The 12,127-nt window shown below is 47.5% G+C and overlaps 1 protein-coding gene across 1 annotated transcript; it reads left to right on the top strand.

Annotated features, from left to right (window-relative positions):
• The first annotated feature begins 283 nt into the window (after positions 1 to 283).
• On the top strand, positions 284 to 7,981 carry LOC123323776 (carcinoembryonic antigen-related cell adhesion molecule 1-like). Its single transcript, XM_044912260.1, is given in 9 exon segments — positions 284 to 641; positions 1,037 to 1,291; positions 4,053 to 4,194; positions 4,196 to 4,329; positions 5,298 to 5,418; positions 6,403 to 6,455; positions 6,783 to 6,814; positions 7,254 to 7,295; positions 7,563 to 7,981. Coding segments are annotated over 9 exon segments (1,203 nt in total). The 3' UTR covers positions 7,629 to 7,981.
• Positions 7,982 to 12,127: the final 4,146 nt, after the last annotated feature.

Below are 12,127 nucleotides of genomic sequence, written 5' to 3' on the forward strand. Positions count from 1 at the left end.
AGGACCTCAGCACCTACACTTTCCAGGTGTGGCCTCTGAGGGTGGTCAGACAGTCAGTTGGTCAGGGAAGAACAAGGAGAGGCCCAGGGTGGCCTCTGACTTTGTCCTGTGTCTACCACAACCAAACCCTGATGCTTCTTTGACCTGAGAAGACTTGTGCTTGCTCTCAGACAGAAAGCAGGTGGCCTGTGTTCTCTGAGCGCTCAGATCCTCTTGCATTTGTCTTGAGCTACACAGACCTGCCTTATTCTTTGAAGGACTTTGGTTGGCTGAGAGGTGACAGATGCCAACTCTGATTCGAGATGCCTGTGGAGGAATCACAGGTACCACCCAGGGCAATGTTCTTTCTGTTGTCTGCACAGCGGAGTTACCCAAACCCAACATCACGAGCAACAACTCCAATCCCGTGGAGAATGTGGATTCTGTTGTATTAACGTGTGGACCTCAGACTCAGAGCACAAGCTACCTGTGGTCAGTAAACAATGAGAGCCTCCCGGCCAGCACCAGGCTGCAGCTGTCCCTGGACAACAGGACTCTCACTATACACGGTGTCACAAGGAATGACACAGGACCCTATGAGTGTGAAACTCGGAACCCAGTGAGTGCGGGTCGTAGTGACCCATTCACCCTGAATGTTCTCTGTGAGTAACTTCCCTTCCTACCTGGCCCGGGCTGCCAGCCCAAATCCACATGCCGGGGGCCAGGCCACATCCATCCTCTGGGGTCCGAGTCTATGACTCTCAGCTGGACCCCCAGGCTGGCCATGGCTTCTTGTCCCAGGCAAACCTGGGCAGACTCAGCCTAAGCCAAGACTAGGAGGGGATGACCTGCTCCTACCTGGGAGGGTCACCAGACTATGATGGGAAACAGGTGAATATCTCAGACCCAGGCTCAGTGAACACAGGGGACTCATTGTTGGGACTTCTTAAAATGAGGTTGGGACCCAGCTCAGAGGGACACTGTGGCCCTAATACAGACCAGAAGCTTCCTCTTCCCTCAGATTACATCACCTGTGCCTTTATTCTGTTTGCTCCAGATGGCCCGGACGCCCCCACCATTTCCCCACCAGACTCCTCTTACCATCCAGGGGCCAACCTCAGTCTCTCCTGCCACGCAGCCTCTAACCCGCCCGCACAGTATTCTTGGTTTATCAATGGGAGGCCTCAGCCACTCACACAGGAGCTCTTTATCCCCAACATCACTGCCAATGATAGTGGATCCTATACCTGCCTCGCCTATAACTCTGGCACTCGCCTCAGTAAGACCACAGTCAAGACTATCACAGTCTCTGGTAAGTGGATCCCTGGAGCATCTGCACCGACGGCTGTGGTGAAGGTCTGTCTGGCTTTCAGCAAAGAGCCTAGAAGTAGTCATTTCCCATTTGCTCCCAAATCTGTCCATGAACTCTCCCATTACATGTCTGCAGAGGCTTCCTCCCTGATTTCTCATGGCAGACCTTGGGTCCAGTCTGGAATGTGGGGAGGGGGTTTCTCAAGCCCAGAAAGCCCCATGCTTTGCAAATAGGGAAGAATAAAGGGTCCTCAGGTTCAAGTTGCTTTTTGTTGTTGAATTGCAGAAGTGCATTATATATTCTGGATATTAATCTCTTACCGGATAGGATTTGCAAATGTTTCCTTCCAATCCATGCGGTGCCCTCACTTTTTGTTTTTTTTAGTGAACTTTAGTTGACACACAACGTGACATTAGTTTCAGGTGTACAACATAGTGATTGGACAGCTCTATATGTTATGCTCTACTCAACACAATGGAGGTCCCGTCTGACCCCCTGCAGCCCCATTAAAATACCACTGACTGTATTTCCTGTGCTGTACATTTCATCCCTATGTCCTGTTCATTCCATAGCTACTGCTACCGCTCTCCGGATTGTGTCTTTTGATGCGCAGAAGTTTTCTATTTTGATGCAATCCAATTCATCTGTGTTTTCTTTTGTTGTCTCTGCTTTGGGTGTCATATCTAAGAAATCATTGGGAAATCCAGTTTCCATAAGTTTTTGCATTACGTTTTCTTCTAAGGCTTTTATAGTTTTGACTCTTATGTTTAGATGTTTGGTCTATTTTGCATTAACATTTGTACACGATGTACAAAGGTGTACATGGTGGAAGGTCAGGTCCAACTTCATTCATTTGCATGGACATCCAGTGTTCCCAACACCATTTGTTGAATAGATTTTTTTCTCCATTGAAGGGTCATGACAAGCTTCTTGAAAATCATTCAACCACATATGCCAGTGTTTGTTTCCGGGGTGCCTTTCCTATTTCATTGGTCTCTATGTCTGTCTTTATGCCAGATCCCCATTATTATTGGTTAATGTAGCTTTGCAGTCAGGAAGTAGGAGTCCTCCAACTTTGTTCTTTTTCAAAATAAGTATTTGAGGCCCCTGAGATTCCATGTAAATGTTTGGAAATTCCTATTTCTGAAAAATATTTCCTTCAGATTTTGATAGGGAGGCACCTGGCTGGCTCAGTTGGTGGAACATGCGACTCTTGACCTCAGGGTTGTAGGTTTGAGTCCCGTGTTGGATGTAGAGATTACTTTAAAATAAAATCTTAAAAAAAATTGATAGGGAATACATTGAATCTGTGGATCTCTTTGGGTAGCTTTGTCATCTAAGTTTCATCACCATGAACATGGGATGTCTTTCCACTTATTTGTGTCCTCTGTAATTTCTATCCGCAATGTTTTATAGATTTCCATATACAGTCTGTTGACTCATTAATTAATTCCTAAGATTTTGTTCTCTTTTTTCCTAAGTACTTTATTCTTTTTAATGTTATTGTAAGTGGAACTGTTTTCTTAAACACAGTGATTTTTGTATGTTGATTTTGGTATCCGACAACTTTGTTGAATTCTTAATTAGTTCAACAGTTTGTGTGTGTGTGTGGGGAGGATCATTACGGTTTTGTACCTAAAATTTCATGTCATCTGCAAAGAGACATAATTGTACTTACTCCTTTCCAATTTGATTGCATTCTCTGTTTTTTTTTTCTCCTAATTATTTTTGCCTGGACTTCTGTACTGTGTTGAACACCGGTGCTGAAAGTGGCACGTTTATCTTCTACTTTCAGTGTTTCACCATGGAGTGTGATGCTAGATCTGGCTGTTGCATGTAAGGCCTTTATTATGTTCAATGGTTTCCTTCTATTTGTAAGGGTGCCAATATTCTGTATACAGTAACCACCACTTGACAGAAGTTTTTCACCAGGAGAGTCAATCCACAGATCTGGAAGTAAAAGTCTTCTTCAGAGTGAGAAGTCCTGTACATTAAAAACTCTTGATTCCGGGGCACTTGGGTGGCTCAGTTGGTTAAGCGGCTGCCTTCAGCTCAGGTCATGATCCCAGGGTCCTGGGATCGAGCCCCGGGTTGGGTTCCCTGCTCTGCGGAGAGCCTGCTTCTCCCTCTCCCTCTGTCTGCCGCTCTGCCTACTTGTGCTCTCTCTCTCTGTTAAATAAATAAATAAAAATCTTTATAAAAAAAAAAACTCTTTGATTCCTAAGGTTGTGAAGACGGTGCAGGTGGCTTTTTTCCCTAGTAAATTGTAACTATGTGAATGCCTTCCCTACTTTACATGAAGCTGCTTTGGACACAGAGATAGAAGGGCTGCGAGTCCTCCTCCCCCAATATACATGGAAAGGTATATAAGGAATGAGGCATGATCTTTTAAAGTCACAAAAGGTCAAGAAAACAGTCACACAGAAGTCCATGGGAATAAAAAATTCCACCTGACGATGAGGATGCGGGACATGTGGCCTTGGAAGAGGTTCCTGGTGCTGATGCTACAGAGATGTCCAGGCAGAGCAGACACAGGACTGAGGGCCAGAAGGGAACTTGAGGGTCACAGGGGCAGGTACAGCTCTCTCCTTACAGATCGTCACCTGAACAAAGACACTCATCCTTCTACAGACAGCAGGGCCATCCTCTGGGGCACCTTTACAGAGCTCGCTGGGGCCCTCCGAATGGCTGGCATCTCAGAGGAGGGAGTGTGACCCAAGGCCCCAGGCCCATTCTCATTCCATCACCTGTTTCCTCACAGAGCCAGTGGCTCAGCCCTCTCTCCATGCCTGCAACACCACAGTCACAGGAAATAAGGACTCTGTGGTCCTCACCTGCTCCACAAATAACACTGGGGTCTCCATCCACTGGTTCCTCAATGGCCAGAGTCTAAAGCTCACAGAGGATGAAGCTGTCCCAGGACAACAGCACCCTCACCATATGCCCTGTCAGGAGAGAGAATGCTGGGAATTTTCAGTGTGAGGTCTCCAACCCAGGCAGTTCCAGCCAAAGTGACCCCATCAGGCTGGATATGAGCTGTGAGTGACCCTCGACCTCTCCCTCTTCTTCCCTGTATATTTTACTGGCAGGGGGTGTGAAATGGATGCAGGCCTGGAGGGGGTAGGAGCCACCTTCACCTTCAGAGCCTCTAGGGCAATGTGGATAAAATCCCTGGAATTAGACTAATCTTGTTAGCATCTTGGTTCTGATATGTACCAGCTATTGGACCTCGGGCAAGAGGCTCTACCTCCTGAGCCTCAGTCTCCTCATCTGTAAAACTGGAAAGAACAGCTGGATCTTAGGGCTGTTGTGAGGGTTGTTAATATGAGTTCATGAGATGAAATCCTGAGACGGCATCATACACAGATTCAGGCTCAATCAAATTTAGCAGCTATTGTCTTTTTCATATTAATGTTTTTGTTACTAGCTCTGTCTCGGGGATTTGGGATTAAGTGTTGTCTGATTACGTTCCAGCTCGGTGACCTTCACTGATTTACTGAAGCCCTTTACATACTCAGATGCTCATTTTGCACAGTGGGGATGACACCTGGCCCCCTCATTGACAGGGAAGGAGCAGATGAGATAAACATAAAGTATTTCCCATGTGCCTGGCACAGGGCCGACCTCAAAAGCAGTCAGCGAATGCTATTCTCTTTAATTAGTGTTGAGTGAACAGGTAAGGGCCTCCCTCTAAGAGCATTGATAGAAATGGAAAGGAAGACCCAGGGGAAGAGGCATAATGTGAGAGGAAAATGAACAGGACCCTGGCACTGGCCCCGGGGTGGGGGGACAATGTGAAGAATGAAGCAAGTCCAGAGTTTCACCGTGAGGAACAGAAACGATGCAACGGTCAAGGGGGTGGGGACATTGTGGTGAGAAAACATACACCACCCAGACCTCAGTGGCCTTTCCTTCCTCCCTAACCAGGCGCTTCCCCCACAGCCCCTCCTGGCTTCCCCAGCTTTGACTTGGGACTCACTCCCCTCCCTTTTTCTTCTTATTTCAGATGAAAGAAGCACCACAGGCCTCCCTGTGGGGTCCATCACTGGCATTGCAGTCGGGGTCCTGGTCGGACTGGCACTGGCGGCCGCCCTGGGTTGTCTCCTGTTCCACACAAGGACTGGAAGGTACGATGGCATTTCCCAGAAGCTGATCCTGTCCCCCAGCTGACCCCTGGCCAGGAGGGGACCCCATCCTGACCTAGCATTCTGGGCTGGCTCTTCCAGGCCTCCCAACTGCCCCCTGGATTTTCCCTCTTATTCCATCTGGCTCCTTCCTCACCAGCTGCTGACCAGGGTGCTTCTTTCCAAGCTTCCTCGGTTTTAAATTAGGGACAACTAGGGAACAGCCCCTCAGGGTTGTCTGCATTCATTTGACAAACCTACAGCTGTGCTCATAGGACTAAGTACTCAGTAAACAGCACCTCCCGTGGTTTATTTAAGTCCACACACCCTCTGAGGGGGCGTTGCAGCCTCAGGATCTGAGGGTGGTCCTGGTCAGGGTCACGAAAAGGAGAGTGGAAGATCCTGACAGGCCAGGTGGGATCAACCTCCAAATGGCAGATGCGTGAACCACAGTCCCTGTTGTGTGAGAGCAGAAAACCTGGGTTCGGCCAGGTGGACATCCTGGGATGTTCTTTATGCCTCTTGTCCAGGCAGATGGAGATAGAGGACGGGCTGCCGTCACATTTCAGCATCTCCTGGCCTGAGGGGACGAGGGTCTGGCCACAGCAGGGGCACCACATTCAGGGATCCAGCATACCCGGGGATCCCCAACTGTCCTGCACACATAGCTGCAGGCTTGACCCTTCCACTCAGACAAACCCTCCTGTTTGATTCCTTTCCTGGGTCCTTGATCCCTTTTCAGGACACTTTCTCCTAGAAGCCCATCAGCCTGTGGGTCTTCCCCTGTGAGCACTTCCCCTGTGGGTGAAGTGCTCCAAAGACCTTTCCTAATCCCCTCTCCTGGGCCTGTCCTCTGCTGAACAGCACTGGTGGAGAGAGGGGGTCTCTAACCCCTGCCTGGAATGAGGATCCTGCTTTTCCCCTGCTCTGACACCAAAGCTGTGACGTCTCCCTGCACCCCTCACATGTAAGCCTGATCTTTCCTAGGGCCAGTGGCTGGTGTGATCTCAGAGAGCTCTGTCGCCCAGCATCCACTCCCCGTGAGTATAGCTTCAGCACGGGTGGGACCTGGAGCCCCATAGTCCTGTCCCAGTGTCCACTCCTGCCAGTCACTCCCCAGGGCCTCTGACCCTTTCTCTGTGGCTTCAGCTCAGGGGACCTCAGCTGGCCATAGTCCCTGACTTGTAGAATCTAGATCATAGGTCAGCACCTTACCCTCACTGGGCCCTAAAATGCCAGTGGGTCTTTCTTTCCCTGGGAGGTGCTCCTGCTTCCCTATTCTCTGAGAGCTGAGGACCTGTCCCCTCCTGGAGGGTGGCCCCAAGCTTCTTCACAGCCCTGGTGCTAACTCCTGTCTCTGTCCCCAGGCCATGGTCCAGCCAGCAGCTCCGCATCCCCGGTAAGCCCGCCCCCTCCACCACTCTTTCCACTGGGGTCCAGGCTGTGCAGACTCAAGGCGGGCAACCAGCCAATTCAGCAGCACAGAGCAGACCTTGCTTCCCCCAGAGTAGCCAGGACAAGGCAAGCCCTGTTCTGGCCAGGAGTGGACCCTCTTCAGGGGCAGGACCACCCCCCAGCATGTCCTGAGTTGTCCCTGCTCCCCTGAGCTGGCTAAAGGAGAACCCTGGAGTCCAGCCAGGGGCAGGGTGGGCACTGGGAGCACCAGCCAGGGGTCCTGGGCTAACAGGAATGGGGCAGGGGGTGCAGTGGGCAGTGGTCAGGGACTGGAGTATGAGCCAGCAGGCTTGGAGAAGGCATCTCAAGAGGCAGAAGCGCTCACTCCCGTAGAGAAATGACCCTTCCTCTCTGACTACCAACACCCAATCTCTCCTGTTTAGGACTCCCTGCCCAGCCCCACCACAGCCGTTCCCATCTACCAGGTGAGTGTGGGCAGTGACTGCTCTGGTCCCCGAAGCCCAAAGGGGGCCGAAGATCTGCGCCCATCCTGCCCCTGGCTGTGTTTTCAGGTTCAGGAAACAGGAGAGCAAGGGGGACAGGGCATTGTGGGAGGAAGGAGGGGCCTGGGGCAGACACCTGCCACACAGCCAGGCTCCCAGAGAGCAGCCCAGGTGGGCCTAGAACCTGAAAGTCACCAGATATGTTCTAAGAAGGTGACAGGGTCTCAGAGGCCTCTTCTGCTTTTACAGGAATTACGACACCCCGACACAAACATTTACTGCCAGATCAACCACAAAGCAGAAATGGCTTCTTAGTTTCCCCTGGGAACTGCTCCTTCCAGGGCCCTCCTGAGACCCCAGACTCTAGGTGGGGTCAGGAGCTGCAGCCTGAGCCAGAGAACCGGCTCTAAGCCCTGAAGATATTCAGGGACAAGGACCCAGGGTTGGGTCCCTCCTGATTTCTGGAGACCCCTACAGGCTGCCCTGAACCCAGGACAATGGCCCCCATTTCCCAGGAAGTGGGGGTTCCCGGGAAAAGTGTCCTGACCCCTGACCCACCAGGGATGATCTGAGAGGATCTGAATAAAGAGGATTCATCCCCTCCTTGGCCCTTTTTTTGATGAATGGTAATTTCTCTTAGCAGAAATTTCCCCAGGGGCACCTGGCTGCCTCAGTGAGTAGAGCATGCAACTCTTTTTTTGTTTGTTTTTTAAGGTTTTATTTATTTACTTGAGAGAGAGAGAGATCACAAGCAGGGGAGAGGGGCAAAGGGAGAGGGAAAAGCAGACTCTCCACTGAGCAGGAAGCTGGACGTAGGGCTCCATCCATGGACCCCAGGACCATGTCCTGAGCCGAAGTCAGACACTTAACCAAATGAGCCACCCAGGCACCCCGAGCATGCAACTCTTGATCTTGGGGTCACGAATTTGAGCCCCATGTGTGGCATAGAGTTTACTTAAAAAAAAAAAAAATGTAAAAAAAAAGAGAAAAGAAATTCACCTGAAACTCTGGGTCTCTTCTCTCCTGGGTCACGTAGGGAAATGTTACCTCTGAGTTGACCAAGCCCCCATCTCTTGTCCCCCAGGACAGAGGAAGGGGTGAGTGGTGTGGACATGGTGGGACCACGCTAACTAGAACACCAGAGCTGTGGCCAAACCATGAGAGAACTCAGCAGTCCTCACACTGCTCAGGACCAAAGCTATAGACACTCCCAGTGTTTATAAATGTGGTTTGGGTGTCGGGAGCACAGAACATGGGGCCTCTGATGACCACATGAAGATGAGCTAGGAAGGAGTTGCTGTGGGCAGCAAACATAAACCACAGAGAAGGATGAACTGGGCCTCTTTTCCCTTGGCTATTCTTTAATAGTAGGTCAGCTGGCCTCAAATTTTCATATTCTTCCTTCTTCAGAAAATTTCCTTATTTCCCCTTTCCTCCTGAGGACCATTTTGCCAGATACAGGATTTGTAGTCGATTTGAAAACCCTGCCGCTTCCTTCTGGCCTCCATGCTGTCAGATACAAAACCTACCGTCACTTACTTAAATCAGTGTTCCTTAATAAGCAATGGGTTGTTTCTCTGGCTCTTTTTATTTATTTATTTTTAAGGATTTTATTTATTTACTTGAGAGAGACAGAGTGAATGAGAGAGAGAGAGAGAGCAAAAGCCAGGGGGAAAGGCAGAGGGAGAAGCAACCTCCCTGCTGAGCAGGGAGCCTAAAGCAGGGCTTGATCCCAGGACCCTGGGACCATGACCTGAGCCGAAGGCAGACGCTTAACGACTGAGCCATCCAGGCGCCCCTCTCTGGCTCTTTTTAAAGATTTTTTTTCTTCTTGTCTTTAGTTTTCACAAGTTTGCCATGTGCCTTAGTGTGAGTGCTTATCGTGTTCGGCGTTCACTCAGCTTCTTGGACCATTATTTCTTCAGACGCTTTTTTCGGTCCATATTTTTTTTCCTACTTCTGGTATCCAGTAGTGTCAATGTTAGATTCTTCCTTTTTTAAAAGATTTATTTATTTATTTAAGAGAGAGAGCGTGCTTGCAATTGGAAAGAGGGGCAGAGGGAGAGGGAGGGAGAGAATCCTCAAGCAGACTCCCTGCTGGGCACCAAGAGACCACAAGTCAAGGAGTACTGGCAGACTCCAGCAACTGGAGAAGGCAAGAAAATTGATCCGCCCCCAGAACCTCCAGAAAGGAATGTGGCCCCGCCAATATCTTTATTTTAGCCCAGCAAAACCCATGTTGGACTTCTGACCTCCAGAAACGTAAGGTAATAAATGTCTGTTGCTTTTAAGCCACCGTCTTTGTGGTAATTTGTACAGCAGTAATAGGAATCTAATATAGACTGCATATTAGATTGTATTGTTGTATGAATATCAAATTGGGGGAGCTTGGTCATCGTACTGTGGATATATAGGAGAAAATCTCGGTTCTGGTGAGATACGGGCTGCAGTAGTTAGGGTGAAGTATTAGGATACCTATAACTTCCAAGTGATACATCAAAAAATCATATATATATATGTATATATATATATACATATATATATAATGAAAAAGATTTGTGTGCATGCACATGCATAGATCTACATCTATGCAGCTAGAATACAAATGTGACATTGGTAAATAAGCATGAAAGGTATATGGGAGTTCCCTCTAATAGTCTTGCAACTTTTCTCTAAGTTTGACTTTTTTTTTATTGGGGGGTGGCGCCTTATGTTTTAGAAGTACACACAAAAGTGTTTAGAAACAATACATATGATTTCTAATATTTAGTCCGGTCGGTGGAGGAGTAGAAGGGAGATAGATACAACAAGGTTCATCATGAGTTGATACTTGGAGCTGGAGATGGGTACTTGAGGGTTCACAATACCATTCTCCCTAGTATAACGAACTAGAATCCGCTTGTCCATGTTTGTATACAAACTCTCTTTGTATACATTTAAAATTTTCCATATGAAAAGATTTCAAGGAAAGAGAAAAAAATTTCCAGCTCAGAAGTTTTATCAGTGAGTTGCACAGAACTTTCAACACAGATCATCTCAAAATTATACAGATTCATCCACAGAACAGCGAGAGACTATGCCCCCAACTGACTCTGGGGTTTGTATAACCTTTAAACTGAAATAGGAACAACAACAAAAGTACAAAAAGAGGAAAATATCAGGCCAATCATACTCATGAACAGAGAGACAAAAATGTTAATCACGATATTCTCAAACCAATTCCAACAGTATATACAGTAAGATAGTACACCGTGACTCAATTCCAATTGTCCGAGGAAAGCAAAGGTTCAATATTAGAAATTTATAAATGGGCGGGGCATCTGTGTGGCTTGGTCGTTTAAGCGGCTGGCTCTTGATTTTGGCTCAGGTCATGATCTCAGGGTCCTGGGATTGATCCCCGTGTCGGGCTCTGTGCTCAGTGTGCAGTCGGCTTGAGGATTTCTCTCCCTTTTCCCCTGCTCCTCCTCCTCCTCAAATAAATAAATAATTTTTTTAAAAAAAATTTATAAATGGAAGAGGGTAAGAATTTCTAGAGTACCATAATGTTCTGTTTCCTGATCTAGCTGCTAGATACATGGGTGTGTTCAATTTTTGAAAATTCAGTAAGCAAAACACTTCATTCTGTAACAGTCCTCCTACCCCCTCAACTTTTTTCGTGATACAGACTCTTTGAAAAGTCCAGACCAGACATTTTGTCTTGTAGAATGCCCACATTCTGACTTTGTTTCCTTATGGTGTCATTTCACTTACTTCTCTAAACCCTGTATTTCCTATAAATTGGAAAATGAATCCCAAAGCTGAAATAGATTCAGGTTATATTTTTTTGGCAAGAATGCTTCCTGGGTTTCATATTGCATCATACTAGGAGGGACATCCTAGCTACTTGTCTAGACCTTATGCCAATATAACTATTTTCATGACATGAAAATTGATCAGCGGGCATTTTTTTAGGTTTTTCTTTACATTCCAGTTAGTTGGGGTGCCTGGGTGGCTCAGGCGGTTGGGTCCTGATCTCAAGATCGTGGGATCAAGTCCCGTGTAGGGCTCTGTGCTCAGTGGGGAGTCTGCTGGAGATCCTCTCCCTCTGCCCCTCCCCCCTCGCTCTCTCGCAAAAAAACAAAACAAAACCAATAAGTCTTTAAAATTTAAAAAATAAAATAAATTCCAGTTCGTTAACATGCAGTGTAGTATTAGTTGTAGGTGTACAACATACTGATTCAACACTTCCATACAACACCTGGTGCTCATCACAACCAGTGCCCTCCTTAATCCCCATCTCCTATTTCACTCATACCCCCACTCACCTCCCCTCTGGCAACCATCAGCTTGTTCTCATAGTTGAGTCTGTTTCTTGGTTTGCCTCTCTTTCTCTCTCTTTTCCCCCTATTCTAATTTGGTTTGTTTCTTAAATTCCACGTGCCTGAAATCATATGGTATTTCTCTTTCCCTGACGGACGTATTTCACTTAGCATAATAACACTCTAGCTCCACCCACATTGTTGCAAATGAAAATGTTTCATTCTTTTTTTGTGGCTGAGAAATATTCCATTATATATATACATCACATCATCTTTATCCATTTATCAACTGATGGACATTTAAGCTGTTTCCATAGTTTGGCTATTGTAAATAATGTTGCTATAAACATCGGGGTGTGTGTATCCCTTTGTATTAGGATTTTTGTATCCTTTGTGTAAATACCTAGGAGAGCACTTCCTGGATCACTGGGTAGTTTTATTCTTAACTTTTTGAGGAACCTTTCTACCGTGTTCCAGAGTGGCTGCCCCGGTTTACATTCCCACCAACATGCAGGA

This window comes from Neomonachus schauinslandi, unplaced genomic scaffold, assembly GCF_002201575.2.
Source record: "Neomonachus schauinslandi unplaced genomic scaffold, ASM220157v2 HiC_scaffold_816, whole genome shotgun sequence".
NCBI lineage: Eukaryota > Metazoa > Chordata > Mammalia > Carnivora > Phocidae > Neomonachus > Neomonachus schauinslandi.